The sequence below is a fragment of the Macrotis lagotis genome, chromosome X, assembly GCF_037893015.1.
Source record: "Macrotis lagotis isolate mMagLag1 chromosome X, bilby.v1.9.chrom.fasta, whole genome shotgun sequence".
NCBI lineage: Eukaryota > Metazoa > Chordata > Mammalia > Peramelemorphia > Peramelidae > Macrotis > Macrotis lagotis.
In genome coordinates this window covers 429,885,918-429,911,176 of record NC_133666.1, presented here as the reverse complement: position 1 = coordinate 429,911,176, position 25,259 = coordinate 429,885,918, and the positions used below count along the sequence as shown (strand labels likewise).

The 25,259-nt window shown below is 34.2% G+C and overlaps 1 protein-coding gene and 1 pseudogene across 6 annotated transcripts in view; one reads left to right on the top strand and one right to left on the bottom strand.

Moving 5' to 3' along the window:
* The window catches only part of PXDNL (peroxidasin like), a 586,539-nt gene that overhangs the window by 97,462 nt on the left and 463,818 nt on the right, over positions 1–25,259 (bottom strand). For all 6 annotated transcript variants that reach the window (XM_074206820.1, XM_074206824.1, XM_074206821.1 and 3 more), the window contains 3 exons: positions 22,875–23,033; positions 15,621–15,733; positions 10,664–10,820 (listed from right to left, as the gene is read on the bottom strand). In XM_074206820.1, the coding sequence (XP_074062921.1) occupies positions 10,664–10,820; positions 15,621–15,733; positions 22,875–23,033 (429 nt within the window). The remainder of the gene's footprint in view (positions 1–10,663; positions 10,821–15,620; positions 15,734–22,874; positions 23,034–25,259) is intronic.
* On the top strand, positions 14,520–15,120 carry LOC141502198 (succinate dehydrogenase [ubiquinone] cytochrome b small subunit, mitochondrial pseudogene; annotated as a pseudogene).

The window sequence follows — 25,259 nt, the reverse complement described above, 5'->3', positions numbered from 1 at the left end:
CATAAGAAACTGATGGTCTCTACCTCACCTGCCCCAGTGAAATAATAAAAAAAATAGAATAACTGTCTGTTACTTAGCAAAATGTGGCGAGAAGGAAAAATGAGGAATATAGTCCAAATCAATCCAAAATTGTTAATGGCACATGCAATTATAAGGCATGCATAAAACCACCCATTCTGATCCCAATCATGTGTTCACATCTTTTGGAGATAAGAAGCTTCTAAATACATGCAACTCAGTGCTAAAGGACCTGTGTTTTGAAATTAAAGATCATCCAATTATTGAACACAGAACAGAAAGAATTAAGACTCCCTCCTTGCTTCTCTTCTTCATTTCTTGGCCACAGGATACATATATACTTTTGTAGATGAACAATATCCTTGAGCCCTGAAATAATTGATTGTCTGTGACATATAAAAATCTTGGAAACCAAAGGGGCATCACAAGATGAAAGATTATTATCCTGATTTTTATTTTTTTAAAAAATGGGGGGGGGATGGAAGCAGAAAACAGAGATTCTCCAAACAATAGATCAGAGACCTTCATTTTAGTTCTTAAAAATTTCTAGCATGGTTCATTACAGTCAACATCTAGAAAGGAAAGTAAAGATTTTGAAGAACCAGCATTACTTAAACAAGAACAGATGTCTCAAAGGTAATCTTATGTTGTTGTTACAATGGTTGGTTAAAGTAGAAATGTCTCCAAATTTCTGCACTTTTTTTTTTTCTGAAGGACTGTAATTCCATTCTGTTCACAGAGTACAGCATCTTCAGTTTGGTAGATAATCTAATAACTCTTCTCTTTCACATTTTTCTTCAGATACTGCAAAACACTGAGCTAGCTCTAGCAATGTGTATATTAATTTAATCATCTTTTGTACAGCTCTGGAAAGTATTGTGCCAAGGTAAATGAACTTATTCCCAGCATTCAAAATTCTTAACTTGCTGTAATTGATAGTTCCATATACAGATCGGGTGGTCTTGACTAGTACAGAACCTCTGTTTTCTTGTTGTTAAGAGTTAGAACAAAATTAGCACAAAAAACAGAAAATTGATTCATAGTTTGTTGTATTTCAGCCTCAGACGTTGCATTGAGTGCATCGTCATGTATTACAAAATCCTTAAAGTATTAGATGAGGGGAATTTTATGGATATATTTGACCTAGATTTTAGCAAAGTTGTTGATAAAATATTTTAAATTTATCTTGAAGAAAAGATAATACTACAAATATTGATTTGAACATAAAATGGCCTAACTCAAAGAGTAGTTGTTGATTCAATATACATATGATAGAAGGTGTCCTAAGAAAAGCTCCTGAACTTATTTGACATTGCAATGTTTAATGTTTTTATTAATGATTTAAAGGATAAAATGGTGTATCAAATTCATATGGCGTAAAATTGGATGTTAGACTGAATGCAAAAAAAATCATCTTGATGAGCTAGAGAATTGGGTTATCTCTAGTGTTATATATGTGAGTTTTACTGAACTGCAAAGCCCAATATTATTAAATGACAGTATGATCATCAAAAAAAATGATAATGAGATCTTACAATGCATCAAAGAACGGGAATAGTTTCCAGGACGAGAAAGAGAATAGTTATATGATACAATTCTATCCTCAGAGCTCATCATGAATAGCATGTTTAGTTTAGAGCATCATAGTTATGAAAGACACTCATTAGTTGGAGGATGTCCTGAGGAAGGCAATTAGATGGTAAAGCTCCTCAAATTCACATCACAAGAGATCTAATTGATTGAAGGAAAATGATATATTTAGCCTGGAACAAAAAAGAAGATTCCAGGAGATAAAATTGATATCTTCAAGGACTTGTAGGGTCTATCATTTGGAGGAATGAATGGATTTGTTATGTTGGAATCTAGAAGAAAGGATCAGTTGAAGAAAGGGAAATTTTAAGTTTTGTGTCAGGAAACATTTCTTATTAATTAAACCTATTTCACAGTGGAATGGGTTTTATGAAAAGGTGAAGTGAAGGACCTTTCTTGACAGTCTGATTAGGAAGCTGGACAACTTTTCGTGTAAGCTATAAGCAAGTCTCTTTTGGCTGAATTAGTAGATTCCTGAGGTGCCTTCTAACTCTCAAATGTTGGGATTCTGTGACTGATGATCTCAGAGTCCCTTTCAACTCCAAATAAATAATCCTGGCATCTTTGTATCTTGCAAATTTAAGCACACTATTTTTAAAGATTTCTTTGGAAACTGGACAGTTCCTAAGGTTTGTTTTTATTTGACATGTAACCCAAAAGCATCATTCCCCCATGCTCATGAGAACAGCATAGAAGTAGATGGATACAAAATTGGCTTTATAATCATGAAGAAACAAGTACAGATCTAGTAAGTCACCAAACCCATTTTATTACAGTGTCTATCCTAAGAATTTTATTTACTTTTAAAAGTGAATAATTACTGAATACTCAAAAAGGACCTTGTTTTTAATATAACAAAAAATTACAAAAACTAAAATTCATTTTAACTAAAAACTAAACACTTAAAAATCAGACTTTAAAAAGGAGATGCAAATTCCCTTTTTTTTCTTCAAACAGTAGTGTGTGCTCAACCACTCTAAGTACACACTACAAGCACATCTAGAATTAAACATTTGACTGTCACAAGTATTTCTCTAAGACTATAAGTTAAAGAGGAGTTGTTGATATAAAATAACATGGTGTTTAGGTGAGGGAGATGGGAACTCCAGTTTTAAAAAATCACAGTTCTCAGCCCCTCTCCTGTCAAATGAGAGAACTATCGGGAATAGGGCAAAGTCTCGCCTATCTCACCATCAGGGCATTTGCTAGATTCAAGTATGATTTTTTAAAAACTCCTCTAGCACCACAATAACTATATATTATTGCATTCATGGCAAGATGAATAGATAATCATCCATTCTCCACCTTTATACCTTACTATAGCCTTGATGACCTGTTGATAATTAATAACCCTAATTAAATTATTGTCTTTATGTAAAGTTACTATACCAAAAAGAGATCATTCTTAGACTTTATCTAGTAGAAACTACCTAAACAACAAGCAACAATGATTCATTTCTTTGGCAGGAAATAGTTTGCTTTGTTTTGTAGTTTTCTCATAGAAGAAAATTGTCCAAATGTAGCTCAAAGTACACTATCAAATTTAAGTCTCTTTAAATGAGTGACATTGAAAAAGGCTGACATTTCTGATGACTGTGCTGTGGAACCAGAGGAACTCCTTGCATACAAATTGGCATTAATGACAGTTTTTGTTACATAATTTTGTTTGAACTTCAGTAAATCTTCCTTGCTCATCACTTTGCATCATTAAACATGTAAATCGAGTTCATTTGACTAGGAGGACACCACTAGTCTCTTTAGAGGGTAGATGAAGAATGGCTTTATCTGCCCTTTCCCCCTCCCCAGCATTCCAATCTTCAGATTGTGCTAATGAGTTTTATTCGTAAGATATTTCTACCAATGACCAATTCTAATTCATAATTCTGAACAAGGCAAATAGGATTATACTTACAATAGCTTAACAACTTGTTCTAGAGTTTCATCTTTAAAATGCATTGATTCATGTATGTTCCCTTAGGACAGAAGAGTGCTTACAGTTTACTACTTCTATGTGCATTTAAATGAAGACTATGTTTTATTTAATTAAGGGTTTGGATTTTTCAACAAAGTTTCATTATTAACACTGTTGCTAACACCTCACTAGGTGAAACTAAGTGTTACTTACCTGTTCTGCATAATGTAGGACTTCCCTAATTTGCAGTGACTAGAAGATCTATTGTGAATTAATAACTTTTGTAGATAAGCAGACTTATGCAATAAAATCAATGTTGCTCAACCACTAACTTCACTTGTTTAATGTGATTACATGAGTATAACTTATAATTGCTTGTGATATTTCACAGAATAATTACAAAAATATAGTATATCCTATTGTCTAGTAATATGCTAGAGCTATTTTATATTAAGTCCTTTAGATCAAGAAGTGAAAATTAAGTTTTTATTCAGATATTTCTATATGGCTAAAGAGTTGAGCCTTAGTTGGGTAATTATTTTTTCCCTTATAGATGCCCTTTTACATGGCATGGTAGGTCAATAAGTACTAAACTAGAAATCTAGAGAATTGTGTTCAACTCATTGCTCTGCGACCAACTTGTCATTTGATGTTGTTAAAGTCACTTGGCTACTCTTTCATTTCCCCTAGTCACTAAAATAAGAATGTTAAGTGAAAATATATTAAAGATCCTGTTTATCAGTAGTTAGAGCACTAGTTCTGTGGTCAGGAGGACCTGAGTTGAAATCAGTCTCTAACACTTGATACTTACTAAATATGTGACCATGGGCAAGCCACTTAACCCCACCCCCAAAAAAAGGAAAGATGTTGTCTAAAAGTCTATGTTACTACAGTCTTCAAAATAAGAGTGTTTAAAATAAGCACTAATTATCAGCAGCCATTTGAACATTCTGATAAAAAATTGAAAATGAAAATAATTTTGATATTCTCTTTTGTACCCATTAATTTGAAAATAAGTTAATCAATAAATATTTATTGAGTGGAAGACTATATACCAGAAACCATGGTAATTAATGGGGATACAAATACAATAAAAACATAATTTCTACTCTTAAAAAGCTTATAGATAATGGAAGATGAGTACATATAGAAGGGTATATATAGAATAAATATGAAAACAATAGATGCAAAGTGGTTTGAGAGGAAAGGAAGTAACAATAAGGAGCTAAGAACAGCCCTCACATAGAAGGTGGTAGCTCAGATATGTCTTGAAAAAAGAGAGGAATTCCATGAGACAGAGATGAAGAGGGAGTATATTCTAGACCTGAGGACACTTAAATCAAAGGCAGAGATATGAGACATGGAGTGCTCTTTTGTAAGGAACAGAAAGAAAGTTTAGATGGATTGCTGTGTACAGGAGGAAGAATAATATTGAATGAGGTTGACAATATAGGTTGCAACCAAGTTGTGAAGGGATTTAAAAAGCTAAATAGAATTTACAATTGATCCTAGAGGCAATAGGCTGCCACTGAAGTTTATTCAGTAAGTGATGTAATGTGTCCTTAAAGAAAATCATTTTAACAGCATAATAGATAATGGAATGAAATGGTAAGAGACTTGAGACAACGAGACTAATTAGAAGGTGATGACATTGATCTAAACAAAAGGTGATGAAAGTCTAAACTTTATGAGTAGAGACAAGGAGCCAGATGCAAAAATGAAAATTTTATGGAGAGAGAAACATTTGGTGATTGATTAGATTTTTGAGATAAACAAAAGTGAAGAATATAAAATGATGTCAAATACAAATGTGAAAGACTAGAATAATAGAGATACTGTTGATAGAAATAAGGAAGCTTGGAAGGGAGCTTAGTTGGCAGGAAATAAAATGAATTCTCTTTTGCTTGTATTGAGTTTGAATTGTTTCTAGGAAATACAATTTTAATTATCTAATAGTTGTCTTTTGATTGAAGCTCAGGAGAGAGATTTAGTTTGATGAATGATAGATACATAAATAGATAGCTATATAGACAGAAAACATTAAACCCATAGGAACTGTCTAATCCCATGGTACCTAAGAAAAAGGAATGAAGAGTGAGAAGAATAGGAAAACTACCTCAGAACCTTGAAGAATATCCAAAGATTATGAATGGGGATAATCTGGATGATGAACCAGCAAAAGAGACTGAGACGTGCTCCAAAAGGTAGAAAGAGAATTAGAAGAGTTTTGTTATAAAAATCCAGAGAGGAAAGAATATCTAGGAGAGGATGATCAATAATGCCAAATGCAGCAAAAAGTTGAGAAGGATGAAGACTGGAAAAAAACAGGAGATTTGGCAATTTAGAAATCACTAGTGACTACAGAGATAGCAATTTCAGAAGAGTATTGAGGTCAGAAGCAAGATTGCAGATTTAAGCAGGCAGAGAAGAGGAGATAGAAGCCATTAGTGTAAAGTATATTTCTAGGAGTTTGGCTAAGAAAAGGAAGAGAGATAAAATATATCTTGAGGTAACAGTAGGATATAATATAATAGTTTGATTTTTTTTAAAAGGCTACAGAGAGAAACAGGAATGTTTGAAGTGGAAGGAAAGTGTGAAATAGTAGGGAAGGAACCAGATGGAGAGATGCTGAATAAAGGATGGGGAGACTATGATGACTGAGCCTGCTAGAAAAGACAAGAGGGAAAGGGATCAAGGGAAAGGGATATGTATCATTAAAAATATCAACATTAAATGCCAGTGTGTTTTTGCATATATACTACTAGTGAAACTTTTTTTTTGCACAGCAATATGACAACATATAATATGCTACAAAAACATTCATACCATTTGACCCAGTCCACAACTGGGAATATAGCAAAGGGTAATAGGAAAAACTGCCTATGTGGATAATTCACAACAGTATTATTGATAATAGCAAAAATCTATAAACAACACATTTATCCATTGATTAAATAATGGCTAAACAAATTTATTCAAACAAGACATTACAAGTATTAAAAACAGAAATAAGGAAATACAGATAAAAAGAAAACAATATCAAGATAATAATATATGTTTACTATAATAATGTTTAGAAATGATCAAATCAACAAAAAATATAGGGGGAAAAGTTTGAAATAATACACAAAAACAGAGTCTTTTATTATTATCTTATAAAAGTAAACATATACATTTTAAATAAACTGAAAGTCATTTCATATTTGTTTTTATATTTTGAAATTTTTGTTTTTATTGGTAGTTAATTAAATTTCCAATGATATTATTTTGCAAAGGTTTTTCACTTATGGATACTAATAAAACTCCTGACACAAGTCCACCCTTAGGCCAACTTGATGACAGATGAGATTCTGCTTGGAACCTCCCTGTCATAAGAAGGCCCAACTACATGGTTCACTATCTACATCTGGTTCACCTCCACATAGTCTTCCTGATCTCCATGTGGCTAATTACTTTCGCTTCATGCTGATTTCCTAACTACATTTTATGGTTTGTCTTTATTTGAATGTAAGTTCCTTGATAATAGGTATTATTTTGTTTGTTGGTGTTATATCCTCAGGACTTAGCACAGTATCTGGAATCTAGTAAATAATTGAAAAATGCCTTATCTCAGTGACAAATTAGGCCCCAAACCACAAATTTCTTTTCACAATATTTTCATATTTTTAAGTAAAGAGGAACAGAATTCTTTAAATTTTTTTTTTTAGATAATTGGTTTTCAGCACCATTGCTGCAGGTTAATAGATGTTAGACCAGAGAAAGATGAAATGATATAACACAGGAGAAAGAAAAAAAGTTTGGCATCCTGGTAAAGAATTTCAACCTCAGTAGCAAATTTTCTATTTATTATAATTCTACAGATATTTCCAACTCTATCTTTCAATATAAGCACTACTGTCAAAGGAAGATGATTGAATAGACACTTCATAAAAAATTAAAAATATACGCACATTGGCATGCAAGAAATGAAAACAATAGCTTATATAGATTTAGGCATTATATACCTGAATCATAAAGATACTACTTATATATCTATCTATTGATCTCTGGTTCATTTCTGATGTGCTGGGAATGTAGATACATTTTTTTAAAGACATTTCAAATCTACCTTTTATTTAGCACAGAATTATAGTGAAGAAAATACCTGCTAGCCTTTCTGACCCTTTAAGCAGGATTAGGAAAAACAGAAAATTTCAAGTCTTTTATTTGAAAATCTTCCTATTTTTATGGAACCTAAAGATAAGAAAAATAAAACAACTCTTCAACTGCTTTTTGGGAAACACTAATTTCAGTTGAAGGTTTTTAAGCTAAAAAAAAAGACTTACAAATCATATTTGGAAAAAAATTCTATACCAGTTAACATGCACACCACACACACAAACACACACACAAATATATAAATACATATGTATATACACATACATACATATAGCCTGATGAGTGCCCACTGTAGAATCTGATAATAAATCAATACTCACTCTATTAATGCCTATATCCAGAATTTGAACTCTCAATATACTCTCCCCAAATCTATCTAGACATGTAACAGCTCTGCAGACAGAAGGATACTCATTCTACACAGACCAGAAGGAAGCTGACATTTTAGTCTAGACAAATGTGATCATTAACTACTATATATACTCTATACTGTTTGCCTCTGTCTGGTTAGATAGGTGGTACAACTGGATAGAAGACCTGCTCTACTGTCAGGAAGACTCTTCTTCTTTAGTTCAGATCTGACCTAAGCTACTTAGTAGTTATGTGAATTGGACAAGTCACTTAACCTTGACTGGAAAATGATCTGAAGAAGGACATGGCTAACCACTGTAGTATCCTTGCCACAAAAAGCCCAAATGGAGTCACAAAAAGTAGAACACAACTGAAAAGAACTAAACAGAACATGAACTGGGTACAGTAATAAGCATTTTGCAATTATTTCATTTATCCTCACATCAACAAAAAAAAAAGAAAAAGAAGTGAAAAACAAGCTGTTATCCAGAAATTTGCTGCCAAGTAGGAAAATCACTTAGAAAAATGAGTTTTTCATTTTTAATTTACATATCTGGGATTGTATAGACACAGTCTTCTTCAGCAAGACATGAAATTATGTTAATAAATTTTTTGAGGTAATTAGGATTAAGTGACTTGCTAAGGGTCACAAAGCTAGTAAGTGTCAAAGGCTAGATTTGAATGTAAGTCCTCCTCATTCCAGATCTGGCACTGTATCCACTGAGCCACCTAACCCCCCAAAATGAAGATGATGATGATGGTATGGTGATGGTTGTGGTGATGATGATAACTAGCATTTAGGTAATGTGCTAAGTTTCACGAATGTCATCTCATTTAATCTTCACAAAAATCCTGGAGGATGGTGCTTTATTAATTTCCACTTTAGAATAGACAAAAATAAAGCAAAAAAGAGATTAAGTGACTTGCCCAGGATCACACAGCTAGTAAGTGTCTGAACCCTGATTCGAGGTTCAAGTCTTTTATATATTTTACCAACCAGCTGTCTTCATTTTCTTTTCTATTGTTTCATGTCAATTGAGTATGTAGAATCAATGGAACCAACTATTCTATCTCCTTTAACTAGTGACAAGAATCAGTATTGGTCAGAAGAAAGAAAATTGGATTCAGAAGACATGAATTCAAAATCCTAGCTCTGATATTTTCTACTTGTATAATCCTAGACCAATTACAACATCTCTAAGCCTCAGTTTTGTTATCAGTAAAACAAGGCAATTAGAGTGGGTGACCTTTCAATTTTAAGGTGTAAGGTGGTATAAGACACAGAGCATAGCCTTAGAATTTAGAAAACATCTGTTCAAATTCTGATCCAGACACCTGCTGACCTCCAGTCTCTCATCTCTAACTGTGTCTTGGGCACCTCGGGCACATGGATATCTAGTAAACATCTTAAACTCAACATGCCTAAAACTCAACTCATTTCCTTTCTCACTCAACCCTCCCCTTTCTAACTTCCTTATTTTTGTCAAGGGCAACACCATGATGCTCCCAGTTCCCACCTTCAACCTCTCACTATATCTCACCCCTCCATATTCCGTCTGTTGACAACAGCTGTTGATTTCACCTTTGCAACTAGCCATGTCTCTCCTCTGACAACACCATTACTCTGCAATAAACACTCATCACCTAACACCTGGACTACTGCAATAGGCTACTACTGGGTATGCCTGCCACAATTCTGTCTCTACTCCAAACCCTCATTCATTCAGTCGCTAATATGATTTTCATAAAGTTCAGGTCTGACTCTGTCACCCCTTTAGTCAATAAACTCCACCAGTCTCTTTGTTGTTGCATAAACTCACTCTATCTCTTGACTCCAGAACTTTTTGACTGTTTCTCATACCTAGAATGTTCTCCAGGCTTCAGGAAGGCTTTTAAAACCTCTCAATTATAATGCCTTCCTTTTGTTAATTATTTCCTATTTATTTGAATACCTCTTATCTGTACCTATATGTTTGTTTGTTGTCTTTCCCATTAGAAGCCCCTTGAGGTCAGAAACTATCTTTTGTCTCTTTTTGTATACCTGGTACTTCCCACAGTGCACAGTAAATAGTAGCCACTTAATAAATGTTTGTTAATTAATTAATGGACTGTCAGTTATAGCCAGGAGACCATTGGCACAACTTTTCTATGGCCACAAGCAACTCTCAAGGATAACAGGTGGGAGGTGAATTGTGCTGATCTGCCTTAGACAGAGAAGTTCACCAAACTGATCAAATGGTTCTATAGCAACAAGTGATCAGAAATACTATTTGACAATAATTAATTAATCAAAGTTTAACATTCATTAAATGAAAGATTTATAGAAGGCTGTTCACAATATCCAATGGTATCCATTGTGTGTGTGGGGGGGGATATGGGAGTGGATCAGCAGGAGATACGTGTATATGAATGAATTAAGTGATTTTAACATAACTGGAAACCAGTGTTAAACAGGATGATTAAAAAGAGTGGAGATACTATAGAGAGTTCGATGAGAGCAGGGAAGATTAGGGGGGAAGATTGAAAATATTCTGCCCATAAAAAGAAATTCTAAAATTTATGTTCCAATGACGCTATAGATTCCCATTCATTATATACTCTACTGCAATGAAAAAAAAATCAGTAATATCTTACCAATGGTTGTGAGAAGCATGCTAGTAGCAGCAAATCCAAAATGATTCCTTGCCACACACTCATATCTTCCCTGGTCTGCTTGCCCAACATCCTTGATAGTAAGAGTACCTTCATTATGTATATGGAATTTGCCACTCTCAGTAATCTGAACACCAGCCTAATTTAAAAGAAAAATTAAGAATGAAAAAAAGAAAGCAAAGTAACAAGTTAAATACCTTTAATAAAAAAAAAACCTTTATTTTCAGTTGTAACCTTTTTTTTCTATATATTTAGTAAATATTCCCATCTTCCTTAAGAAGAGGTCTAGCATTCTTACCCTTACCTGAAGAAAGTCAAGGAAATATTTGTATTAAAGCCCACATTCTTTACTACTTAAAAAAATTCAACAAATAATGAACAAGTTCCTTGTTCATTCAAGGCACTGTGCTTAATGCTGGGAATTAAAAAGATGAAATGAAGCATAGTCTTGATTCTCTAACAGATTCTTTTGTACTTTAACAGATAAGATAAAACATGTATATAGATAAGCAAACTATAATAATATGAAAACTAAAATAAATGTGGATTGGAAGGCAGGGAATGGTAGTACTGGAGTTGAACTAAGGAGGAAGGGAATGAATTCAAAAGTAAAGAGGAGAAAGAATCTTTTTTTAAAAAATTCTCATGAGCAAAGACAAGGAATTTAGGGCATATTTAGCTGATTAAATAGGGTAGACATCTTTAGGAAAAATTCTTAAACTTCATTTGTAGTCTCAGTTTGGGGGTTGGGTTTTTGGGGGATTTTTTGATCTATAAAATTAGGCAGTGGAAGTGAATGACAGCAAGAGATCCTGTTTTATATATACATCCCTGAGAAGGGTAATCAGATCCCAAAATAGTCTTGTAGACATGTAGTCAGGCACAATACAACTGGAGAAGCCACTATGCAGGCACGGAAAAGAGGTCAGGTCACATAAAACTTGCAATGAGTGCAAAAAAACTTTGAACTCCCATATCAGCTGTCACATACTAGCTTTCATTTTGGTTTATATATATGGGTAGCTTTTTTGAGAGCCATTTGTGTCAAGGGAGAAGGTGTGACTAAGCTCTGAAAGACTTCTATTTCTCTGAAACACAGTTAGAGATACAAGACGCTCAGTTCCACAAGAAAGATTGAGAGACAACTGGTTTGGGCATTTCTGCTCCATTGCTACTATTATTATTTTTAAGGACCTGAATCAGATATTATTTGTAGAATGTTTATAGGAAGTTAAAGGATTAAATATGATGAAATACATATGTTCCAGTAATAGATACACTGGCAATTAAAATATTTATTATTCCTATAATTTTTTACATAAAGATAACCTCACATAGGATTTGCTCAAAGCTTATTAACTGAAATTTTATGACTGACAAGAAGAGAAACAGGAAAATCAACAGCAATAAGGGTCAAACAATTTCTCTTGTATATTCAAGCATAAATATGATCTGATTTAGAAAATTGTGTTGTCATCAATTGGAATTTACTTTTGTGAAAATGAATTTACTTTTGTGTCAGTATTTTAGAATCAAGGATTGTCTCTGAAATGAATGTCTGAAATAAAAGAGAATAAGGTGACACGGTGGATAAAACTAGGGAACTAATCAGGTAAGAATCATGCCTCAGATACTTACTAGGTATGTCATTCTGAGCTAGTTACTTAAACTTCTTTGTGCCTTAATTTCCTCATCTGTAAAATAGGGATAACAGCATCTACCTCACAGGATTGTTGCAAGTATAAAATGGATTACAATACATAAAGTATCTTCACAAATGATAGCTATCATTATGAATGGACCTATAATAAGTTGAACTTTGGTTTGTTTATTAATTGAACAAAGAAGGAAATTAACTAAAGAGAATGATCTTGACCTTTGATCCTTCTATGTCCTAGGGATATTAAATAAAAAGTCTCTAAATGGAATTGTAAAAATGAACTTAGCCTTGAGAAACTTCCCAAGATTATAACAGAGGGTCCTGTTCCCTGAGAGAAGATATCAAACCTGATGCATTTATTACCTGAGAGTGGAGGGACTTCTTGATGTTTGCCCCTGTATTTACAATGCCCAATAAAATTCATAATTCAAGATGGGTATTTAATAAATTCTTGCTCACTTGAATCTAGAATTTTGTGGAAATTAACGCCTTAAACTTTAAGATATAATTGATGGGGCAGCTAGGTGGCTTGGTGGATAGAGCACTGGCCCTGGAGTCAGGAGGACCTGAGTTCAAATTTGACCTCAGACACTTAATAATGATTGCCTAGCTGTGTGACCTTGGGCAAGTCACTTAACCCCAAATTAAAAATAAATTTTTAAAACATATAATTGACTATGTTCTTATTATTCTTGTTTAAGAAGAACTATATGTGCAGTAGTAGGATTATTCAAAAAGTGATCTATAATAATACACATGCCTACTCAACTCCTGGATAATTAATTCAGTTTAGTAACCTTGAAGAACAAGTGCTTCATGACATCATGTTCTTCTAGAAATTATTGCATATCTTGCTTTTCTAATAATTCCTGTGATTATTGTGGTTATTGTATTGCTTTTGTTTTATTTTGTGGTATGTGAGTGTGAATGTATCTATGTTTAAGTATCAACTTCAAGAGACATTTGTATTATTGATCAAATGAAGTTAAAGGAAGGAAGTAAATGAATTGTAATCAGCATATCTCAGTGATTCAATCTGGGTGAGTTGTTTAATTAAAATATTTCTTAATTATTGTTATTTCCACAAATAATCAAATAGGAATTATCACATCTCCAAGGATGTAACCTACATTCTATGCATGCTTGCCCATCTTCTGAGACTGTCATCTGTATGCTCATAAAAGGTTACCAAAGGAGGTTCATTCATTGTACTAGAGACCTTCCTTGATTTCTTTAAAGATTTCAAATATGTCATTAATGTGACAGTGATTAGAGAATCAGTCTTGGAATCAAGAAGTCATGGGCTAATGTACAGTTTCTGATAACTACTAGCTGTGTAACCATTGATAGATCACTTAATCTTTCATAATTTGAGGTAACTTTCAGACTGTGTTAAAGGGAGGGAGGGAGGGAGGGAGGGAGAGAGAGAGAGAGAGAGAGAGAGAGAGAGAGAGAGAGAGAGAGAGAGAGACTGACTTGCATTGGAAAAGGGAAATTCCATACCAGTAATCAGTTTTTTATAATATCACTGAAACCACAAGTCCTTGTAACTAAGAACAACTAAGATTTTGAATCTGTTAGTAGTGCTTTCAGCCCATTGCTTGAATTTTTTAATAACGTGTTTCTTATTGTGAGAAGCTAGGTGGCACAGTGGTTAGAGTGTCAGACCTGAAGTCAGAAGGACCCATCTTCTTGAGTTGAAATTTGGTCTTAGACACTTTCCATCTGTATGACTCTTGGCATGTCACTTAACTATATTTGCCTCAGTTTCCTACTCTGTAAAATGAACTGGAGAAGGAAATGGCAAACAATTCTGGTATCTTTGCCAAGAAAATCCTCAAAAGAGTCAGACATAACTGAAATGACAGAACAACAATCTTACTGTGATGTTTTATTCTTTGTTTTAAAGTGTTAGATTTTTGAGGATTTGGAAATAAATAAGGTCCTTGTAAAAGTTTGGGCCTGCATCATCTTGTTGTTTTTACATTGAACCAAGGGTTTAACATAATATAAATAACTTTTCCTTCGCATAATTGAACTATATTTTTTCAACCAACTTTCCCTGCGTGCTAAATAATGAAGAAACATCATTTATGAGAAAGAGTGAAACAAAATCAGATACCAATTGAAATATCTTTCTTTTAAAAAAGGTGATAGACTTGAGCGCCTCGGGCAGACATGGCATTGGCGGCGGCCGGGGCTCTCGGGTGCCTAAAACTTCTCAGCGGTGCCCGGGGGGGCCGAGCTTTGCTCCTGGGCACCCACGTGCTCAGACCCACCTTTGTGCCCACAACGTTGGACCGACCCGCTCCCGGAGGACGGCCCATCCACCTGTCTGCCAGCCTCCGCTCTAACTCTAAGGCTGCATATCTGCATTGGACTAGTGAGAGAGCCATCAGTGTCTTGCTTCTGGGTCTGATCCCAGCTGCCTATCTATGCCCGAGCTCTGTGATGGGTTACTCACTGGCTGCAGTTCTCTCTCTTCATAGTCATTGGGGTCTTGGACATGTTATTACTGACTATGTTCATGGTGACAAGTTGGTGAAAGGAGCCCATGCAAGTCTCTTGATGCTCTCAGACGTGACCTTTGCAGAACTCTGCTATTTCAACTATCATGATGTGGGCATCTGCAAAGCTGTTGCCATGCTGTGGAGCCTCTGACTTCCCTGGGAAAAGAAATGATTGTACACCCAATGCCTCTGCTCCATCACATTATTAACCAATGAAAATGAGAGGAAAGTAGCAATGAACTCCACTGATGGGATTTAGCCTGTTTTGCAGTCAGTTATTTCAGTAATTGATCTCTATGAGGAATATAATCTAAGAAGGATTAGATGAAGGAAATTGTGAGTTAAGTTTGTGTTCTAAGTCCTGATGAGTCACTAAATTGTCTCAGGATCTCACAAGGTTTATCTTGCTTATCCCTTGTAAATTGACATATTACATTTACTGATCTTTTAACAATTCATTTATTCATCATCCTGCTGTAACTGAATTTGTCCAGTGACCCTGGCCCCTCTTATAGTACTTCTTGTTTTGGAGAATACTGGGCAAAAAATACATTTTGTTAATTCATATAATAAAAAAATTGCAAGAAAAAAATAAAAATAAAAAAGGAGATACAGGAAACATTTTGCTTCCAAAAGATAAGATGCTGCCACTTTCATGGAAGAAAAACATAATTATGATAAATCAATCTGAAAATGACTTCTTCTGTGACTTAAGTTTAGTACAATTCTTATCTTTTTTGCAAACATTATCTTTCAAAAATTACTTTACCTTATTCCAAGTAATTATAGGTGGAGGTTCTCCTTGAGCACTACATGATATGTTTATATTCTTCCCAATTTCTACACGTGTATCCTGAGGTAGCTGAGTAAATACAGGAAGCACTGCCAAAAATACAAAAAAAAAAAAATGAAAGTAACCTCACATCAATTGTCTCCCTCTCTAGTGGCTAGCCAAATCAAACTGCACTTTACTGAATACTATATTGGTTAATAGTGACTTTAGTGTTTGAAAAATTAATTACTTGGCAAGAAAAACAGATCTGCTTTCATTGCAAGAGGAAAATAGACATAATACATTTGCCATGTAAACAAAATTAATTTGGTTTTCTTGACTCTGACTCATAAAACCAAAGCAAAGGGATCCTTGAAAAGGAAGTGTCCTGCTAATTTGCTTCATGAAACATATAGGGAAAATGGTACTTGGCAGGTCAACAAACTGAAATTTTTCAAAAAGTGAAAAAATATTCTGAAAAATTATAATATTGGTTAAGTATAGAGAAAATAAGTGAGAAGCAGAATAAAAAATATCATGGGAAATTGGAATGAGTATTGCCTAGTTGAATAAGTAGTAGAAAAAGCAATTCTTAAGTGATTACAGTATAAAAGAGGGCGGGGAATTTTTTTAATATAAAGAAAAGACTAAAAAACTAAGTAAAATTATTATGATAACACAGGAATAATCTAATATCACTCAGGATGGAACTCATAATGTTGGTAAGACAATGTAATTGTACATACAGTTTGCTAAATTCAACCATGGAGTCTATTTTTAAGTCTACTTGTTCTAGCCAGAGCAGCACCAGTACAGTGATATACCAGGCCTGGAGTCTGGGACAACTTTCTGAGTTGAAATCTGACCTCAGATACTTACTAGCTATGTGGTACTGGGAAAGTCACTTAATTTTATTCATCTTATTTTCCTCATATATAAAATGAACTGGGAAAGGAAATGGTAAACCACTACAGTATCTTTGCAAGGATATTGTACTAGGCTCTAGGAATAGACTATATGATTATTAGTCAACAAAATATATTAAGCATCTACAATACTGCTAAGCATTAGCAAAACACCTATGAAAAAAACAGAGTCCCTGAGTTCAAGGAACTTACACTTCAACAATAAAAGCTAACAAAGGCTGAAAATATGGTTTGGGTCTTAGAGTAACACAGCCAGGTGAGATATGAGAAAATGTATGAGATGAGCTCCCTCCTCAAATGAAGGTTTTGGAGTTAAAGATTTACTAAAATTAGAGGAACGGAGGTTGGTGATGAGGGGAAGCACCAAGGCTGAAGGATCAGTTTTCCCAATTATGAGTTTTTCATGGTGATAATGTAAGAGGACCTATAAAATTAAAGAAAAATATGACTTAGATACCCAAAAAATTAAAAAAAAGAAATTATGGAAACCATACTTCATGTATTAATAATAAGAAACAATCAACAGGCAGTCTAAACAACATGTATATTAGTATCCTCATCAACTACATAAAACAAAAGGGAGGCCTCCAGTGTGAAAGCAAATAGAAAAGATGATCAAGGGGTGGGAATGAGATAGCAAACATCATCCTGGGTTTATAGCTGAATGAAAGTATGAATGAAGTATCTCTATAAAACTCATTTTATTCACTATATATTAATATTCATTAAACTGGTGACTTATCCCAGTCCCCCTCTACTCGAATCCTACTCATGTGCTTGTCATGGCCTCACCTCCCTGATGTCATGATCTTCTTCCAGAATGAAGGGAAAACAACAAAAACTAAAATTCATGAAATACTATGTTCAAAACTCTGTGCTAGTCTATGAGGATAAAGGAAAAATATCTCTGCCTTCAAGTTTTGACCTTGCTAGAAGGAATATGCAAGGTAAAATCTGATAGTGGCAAATGAGAGATCTAAAGTGTTTTAGCAAAATTCTCAGAGAGAAATCTTTCAGCTGGGAAGCCCAAGAAAGACTTCCTAAAGGAGATAAGACATAAACTGAGTCTTGAAAAAAATCCAAATGTTAACAGACGATTTTAAGGATTTAAAAAGACAATACATTCTAAATAAAGAGAAAGACTTAGAAAATTACATAGAGTTGGAGGGTAGAAGATTGAAATCATGAAATCATTAGTAATTCCATTTTGGCTGATTTATATGTATGAATATATTTATGTATATATGTATGTATTTGGGTATGCATATGTATATATTTGATATTAGTCCATTTTTAAGAAGATCATAACATCAGATATGTAATACACTGACATGCATATAAATTGGGTTTGAGTAAGGGGGTACTGTCCTATGTCACCACCCTCACTTTCTCCTCCAGAACCATCTCAGTCCAATGACCAGATATGAATCAGGATGACTGGAGATGGCCCTGGACGTGAGACAGTTAGAGTTAAGTGGCTTTTCCAGGATCACACAGCTAGTTAATTTCTGAGGCCAGAGTTAAACTCAGGTCCTCCTGACTTAAGGGACAGCAGTCTTTTATCTACTATACCGTGTGAGGGGGGTAAAAGAGGGGAGAGAGAAAGAGCCACAGAGAGAGAGAGAAAAAGACAGAAAGACAGAGAGAGAGACAGAGAGAGACAGACAGACAGACAGACAGACAGACAGACAGACAGACAGACAGAAAAGGGAAGGGAAGTAATGAGGAAAAAGACTAGAAAGTATTGATCTAGAAGGGATTTAGGTTAAGTTGCCATCCTTCATGTTCAAAGAGGATAAGAACAACATCACTTTAAATGTCAGATTAAAAAGTGTTTCTTATTGTCTAGGTGAAAGAAGATGAGGTTGTCAGAGTGGTGACTATAAGAATGAAAAGAAGGGAAGGGCAATGAAAATGCTCTAGTATTGCTGTAACAAATATTAATTATAATAATAATAATTTTAACCTTCAACTCTTAACATAATTTTATCATTTAATAATTTTTGGCCAGTAGTAATTAATTAGTCAACTATTATAGTTTCCTATGATGCATAGCTAAACAACATAAATAAATGAACACCAGTATTAAAAGATGAGTTTTTCTTCTAGGAAAACAATGAGATAAACAAAAGGACTATATAATTTTGCAAATGTAACCCATTCCTCTTTCTTCCTTATACCTAATTCTAGGCCCTTTCAACAAAGTCAAAGATAGATACCATAACAGACTAAGTGATTGAATGCAGATCCATTTCTATGCATAATCTATGAGAGTCCTAGTATTCATCAATCATTTGGTCTTCTATAAAGTAATAGATCTTTTATATAATCATGAAATTCATTGCAGAAATTCTATAATGCTCTGTAATTTGATGCAATCAACACAGTATCTTTAGCAAACCAGTTCATCAAGAGAACCAAACCAGTGAAAATCACAAGTGATATCAGGGGCAATATCTTATAATAAGCATAGCATAAATGATACTTCTCTGTGCACAAAATGTCATGAAATATGTCATCTGGGAAAGTTATGATTAAAAAAGGATGTGTATTTTTCAAATGAGATGCTGTCCATAAGTACCCTGAAAAGTTTCACTCATCATATAAAATTTATCTCTAATAATTATGATGATGATAGCTGTATAGTAAGAATTAAGTATAACAGATAATTTAGGTGATATTCTAGTACCCATGCAATGTTTAAAGTCCTAGAGAAAGAATCTAGGACATTAGGTGAATTTTTGTAGAATTTAAGAAAGGACATGGATAAGATGAGAAAGCATGCATTGAATGTGCTTGGGAGCACCAACATCAATGATATCACAAATTCAATGAAGTGCTGATGCATAAATATTTAGTCATTAAAATGATCCTAAAACATGTCTGATCATCTCTCTACAATTCAACAAAATATAGTGTCTCTCTATTGCCTCTAGGAGAAACTACAAAATGCTCTATTTGTCATTCATAACCAAGCCCTTTTATAGCCAAGTCCCCTCCTGCCTTTCCTTTCTTCTTCTATGTTACTTTCCCATACTCTTTGATTCCCATGATACTAGTCTCCTGGTAGTTCCACAAATATGACACTCCATCTTTCACATATTTTCTCTGACTGTCCGTCTTGCCTAAAATGCTCTCCCTCCTGATTACTGAATTCCCTGGCTTCCTTTAAGCATCAACTAAAATTTCAACCTCTACAGTTAGACTTACCCAATCCATCTTAATTCTAGTGCCTTCCCTCTCTTATTTCCTATTTATCTTCTATTCTGTAGAGCATTTTTTGTATATCTTTATTTGCATATTGTTTCTCCCATTAGACAGTAAGCTCCATTGAAAAGAATCACTTCCTTTGTTATTCCTAGCATTTGAAAATATTTGGAACAGGATGGTGTTATTGTTGTAAGTTGTCCTTGTTCTTAAAGAAGACCATGACATCATGGAAATAATGCCATGACAAGTACGTGAATTGGATTTGAATGAGGGTTGCTGTGCTAAGTCACCAGCCTCACTTTCTCCTCCAGAGCCTTCTGGGTTGATTTGAATCAGGACGATTGGAAATGGTCCAGGATGTGAGGCAGTCAGGGTTAAGTGACTGGACCAAAATCATCCAGCTAGTAAGTGCCAGATTTGTATTTAGGTTTCCTGACCCTACAGTTAGTGCTCTATGCACTGCAACCATAGAAGATTAATAGATCATACTGAATTAAAGTGAGTTGGCTGTCAAGTAGAAAATTTAGCCAAAATAATTAAATCAGTTTTATATTTGGAAATAGCCTCTTCCTTCACTCATATCACTCTCTCTTATTCTGATAAATACTGAAAGTGATTTCTAAATATACATTTTTCTTTCTGGTAGGCCTTGCTTGTTGAAAAGATGATGTGCATATCAAGAATTTTAAAGCTTTTAAAAATTTGACAGCCTACATAAATTATAAGATCATAGAACTCTATTCTATAGTGTAGTTTAAATCTATAAAATATGTGATAACAAGCTGGAATATACATTTTCTTGTTGTCTATGGTAGAGGATAACAAGTGGATCATGATATGACTTTAATAGTAAATATCAAGTCAATAAGAATAGAGATGATGGCTGTAAGAATTTTACTAAGATGTCATTATATCAAGTATTTCTAACTATCTGCCTGACTACTTAATACCTATGTACTATCTGAGAGTGAAAGCATCTTTCCTGTTAATCTTTTAATATGGCATTTGTTATTCAAGAGAAAAAAAGAGAATAATTTGAAAATTGAAGAATTAAGATCATCTGGATTCAAAATAAATATAATCAGAGAAGCTTACAAGACGAAAATATATGCAATAATCTCATTGAAGATCTGAAAATTGCCCTCCATCTATAGATGGATCTCTATAATAGCACCTGACAAATAAAAGCAAAAAACCCTAACTCCAGCTAGACAGATCTCTCTGAAAATAGATACTAGTTCATAAGTCTTGAGAGACTGTTTCTTGCTGTACAATATTCTGTACAGAGATTCATCAAGCATCCATAATTTATGTGTCATATTTCAGTAGCAAAATACCCCTAGGATTTGCTGTTCTTAATCCTTTGTGTACTGAAAACAAATTGCATTTTTTCTCCACTGAGCCAAATGAAGTTGAAAACATCCAATCACTTGAGTAATTTCATCCTCAAAAGTATATCTGCTGCATATTTCAAAATAATAAATTTACCTTATATTGATCAAATAGGAGAAGAACTGCCTCATCACTATCATTTAATGTTTGTTCATCTTCCTTTGCTTTCCTATTTTTTCCATAGCTTCTATTTTCTTCCCATTTTGGTTATTCACTTCTAGACTTTCATTCCATTTTAAGAAATCCCCCCCAAAAAAGACATGGAAACTCAAAGGAGTAACTGATTAATGAATTTGGCTATTTCTACATGCATGCACACATGCATGTATGTATATGTGTTTATACATATACAATTATGCACGTATTCATTATTTTATTTTCCTAATCAGTTTTATATTTTTCTTTTTAACAATATTACGTCTTCTTATTTATTCTGTGGTTTATGGTTTGCTCTTCATTACTTGCTTCCCTCATTTTCAAACACGAATACACACTACCATATTTAATCAAAGCAAATTGAAAATAATTTCAGAAAATGTAGGAGAAACTAAGATATTTTGTTCAAATGTTTAAAAGTTCTATAAATGCAATTTATTTAATATGTTAAATGCTTACATTTTACATTATAAAAACACAGATTTTAGTATTTAATATTAACTAACTATGTTTAAATTTTAAAAAGTAGTTTTACAACATGAATAAGATGTTGGCCTTGGAATCAAGAAGAGCTGAGTTCAAGTCTTCCCTCTGACATATATCTAATGTGTGCCAGTTGGCAAGGTACTTAGTCTCTTCATATTCTAGGCAGCTCTCTGAGACTATCAGTTACAGAGCAGGTGACTTAATCACATTGGGAGAGGAAGTTTCCTCACTGGGATCCACCATAGTAAATCATAGATTTAAAACCTATTCTTAAATACAAATTATCTTTTTAAAACAAAGACATAATGTACTCTTTTTGCTTCATATTTCTCATTGGACTATAAAATAAAAATTGATACTATCACCTCATTCCAGAATAGTCACCACAAAAATATAAATAAAAATATTCATTTTAATTCAATGAATCTGAAATTTATCTGAATATTAAAAACATCAGCACTTCATTCTTAATAAACTTGGATAAGAAATACATTGCTCAATAATAGCACAGAAAAGATATATTCCATCAGTGTTAGAAGATGATTTCTTGCTATGCATAGATTCATCAAATATCCATTCACTGTGTGTCATATTTTAGAAGGTTTTTTATGAAAGAAACAATTAATAGGAGATGGATGGCTTGTAACAAATGAATAAGTATAATTAAATTCAAAGGTTAAAAGAAAAGGTTGCATGGAGATTTGGGGTATTAAATTTACATCTTCTTCTATTCTATGAATTAAAAAAAAAACTGAGAAATGAACCTCCTGCTGGGAGGCAAAGAATCGGTTTGCAGAGGGACCCTCATTGACTTCTTACCCTAGCACTCTGGGTTCTGTGAAGTTTGTATCTTAATTTACTCTAAACCAGGACATCTCAAAACTCTTTTAAACAGCCACCCTACCATGCTCACCTTCCAACTCAGGCTTATCTGAGTGAGATTTCTTCAAGGCAGGAACATGAATCCTCAGTGGCTAGCAAATGGCTTGGCACCAAACCAAGTAAGCATTTAATAATTGCTTTTCTATTCCCTTATTTATTTTAGCATAATGGGTCAATTTAGAATAGCAGGGAGAATTACCTTTGCGGTGCACAGTCAGTTGGACAAGTACTCTCTTCACGCCCAAAGAACTGACAGCCTGACATTCATACTGCCCTTGATCATGTTCTGCCACATGGGTAATCCGAAGGGTACCTGAAGATAGAATTATGTGCTGACCCTCCTGAGGGAGCTGGCCTCCTGTGGGTAATAAGCAAAAAAAAACACACTTAAACAGTTTGCTGCCTAGATCCTTAAAAGTCACAAATACTATTTTCTTCCTTGATTTTTTTCATTTTTTCCAACTATTCTTTTTTTGAAAAAAATTAAATGGTGTTTCGTGACCTGTTTGGTTCTTCTCTCACTTTCATTGGCAGAATCCTTAATACTAACCAACAATCCCCATCATCAATAACCTTGTTATTCAGCCTGGCTTGAAGATCTGGTTCCAGTATTGTCTTCTGTGCAACAAGAGATATAAGGAGCCCTAAATTGTAGTTTAACACCCATTGCAGCATTGATTTCATCTTAATCTCCTTTCTAATAAGTGGGTTCCTCAAATCAATGAAATTTTACCTTGAAATAAAGTTCCTGAATAACTGGTTTCTCTCCCCTATATTTCCCTGAGTATAATCAGGCTCTTTCCCCCCAATTTGACTCCTTTCAAAGATGAAATGTTTTCTTGGTCTCTCTACATTTCTACTCTATTGCCTCTTTTGACTTATACTATCTCCTCTGAATATTCCAGATTTTGAATCACTATCTACCTATCCTGTAGACCTCTATTAATTTGATCCCCTCCTTGCACCTGTATAAACAACCAAATATAGGAATAAGCATGGATTTTTTTAATTCTTACAGATTTTATTTATTTTGAGTTTCACAATTTTTCCCCTAATCTTACTTCCCTCCCCCCAATCCCTACAGAGGGCAATGTGCCTGTCTTTACATTATTTCCATGGTATACATTGATCCAAATATGAATGTGATGAGAGAGAAATCATATCCTTAAGGAAGAAACATAAAGTATAAAAGATAGCAAGATCAGAATATAAGATATCAGGTTTTTTTCCTAAATTAAAGGTAATAGTCCATGGTCTTTGTTCAAACTCCACAGTTCTTTCTCTGGATACAGATGGTATTCCCCATTGCAGACAGCCCCAAATTGTCCCTGATTGTTGCACTGAGGAATAAGCAAGTCCATCAAGGTTGTTCATTGCCCCCATGTTGCTATTAGGATGTACAGTGTTTTTCTGGTTCTGCACATAACACTCACAGCATCAGTTCTTGCAAATCCATCCAGGTTTCCCTGAATTCCCATCCCTCCTGGCTTCTAATAGAACAATAGTGTTCCATGACATACATATACCACAGTTTGCTAAGCCATTCCCCAATTGAAGGACATTTACTTGATTTCCAATTCTTTGCCACCACGAACAGGGCTGCTATGAATATTCTTGTACAAGTGATGTTTTTACCCTGCTCCATAAGTTCTTCAGGGTATAGACCCAGTAGTGGTAATTGCTGGATCAAAGGGTATGCACATTTTTTGTTGCTCTTTGGGCATAGTTCCAAACTGCTCTCCAGAAAGGTTGGATGAGTTCACAGCTCTACCAACACTGTAATAATGTCCCAGATTTCGCAAAATCCTTCCAACAATGATCATTATCCTTTCTGGTCATATTGGCCAGTCTGAGAGATGTGAGGTTGTACCTAAGAGAAGCTTTAATTGGTATTTCTCTAATAAGTAATGATTTAGAGAAATTTTTCATATGACTATGGATTTAAGCATGGATTTTTTAAAAATAATTACTCACTTTTCACATGTCCTTTTTTCCCCTCATGGATTGTGATGTCTATTCAACTGTGATGTCTATTCAACTCACTTTTAGTATTCATGTACCTAAGCTGCCTTTGCCTAATCCTGTAGATCCACCCTGATTCCTAGATATAAGATTCTGCTAGGTGGATTGTCCTATCCCTATCCATTACAGCAGTTAGTACTGAGTATTATGTCTACCTAACTTGGGTGAAAGTGACTTAGGATCACATAGCTACTAAGTGTCTGGGACTGGATTTGAGCCCAGCTCTTCCTGACTCCAGGTCCACTGTTCTCTCTGTTGTACCACTAAGTGCATCTCAGCTACTTAGTATTGATGGATCCACATTGGTTAATGAAAGGGACATGATCTTAGAGAGAGATGGGCTGAACACTTCCATAATGTTCTTAACAGACCGTCATCAATCAATGCAGGAGCTATTGACAGTTTACCTCAAATTGAAGTCAGTCAGTCTCTAGCTGAAGTTCCAACTGAAGAGGTTTTGAATGTCATTAGGCTCCTTTCAAGTGGCAAAACACCTGGTGCTGATTCCATTCCAACTGAGATCTTTAAGGTGGAAGGTTCATTGTTCATCCAAAATCTGACT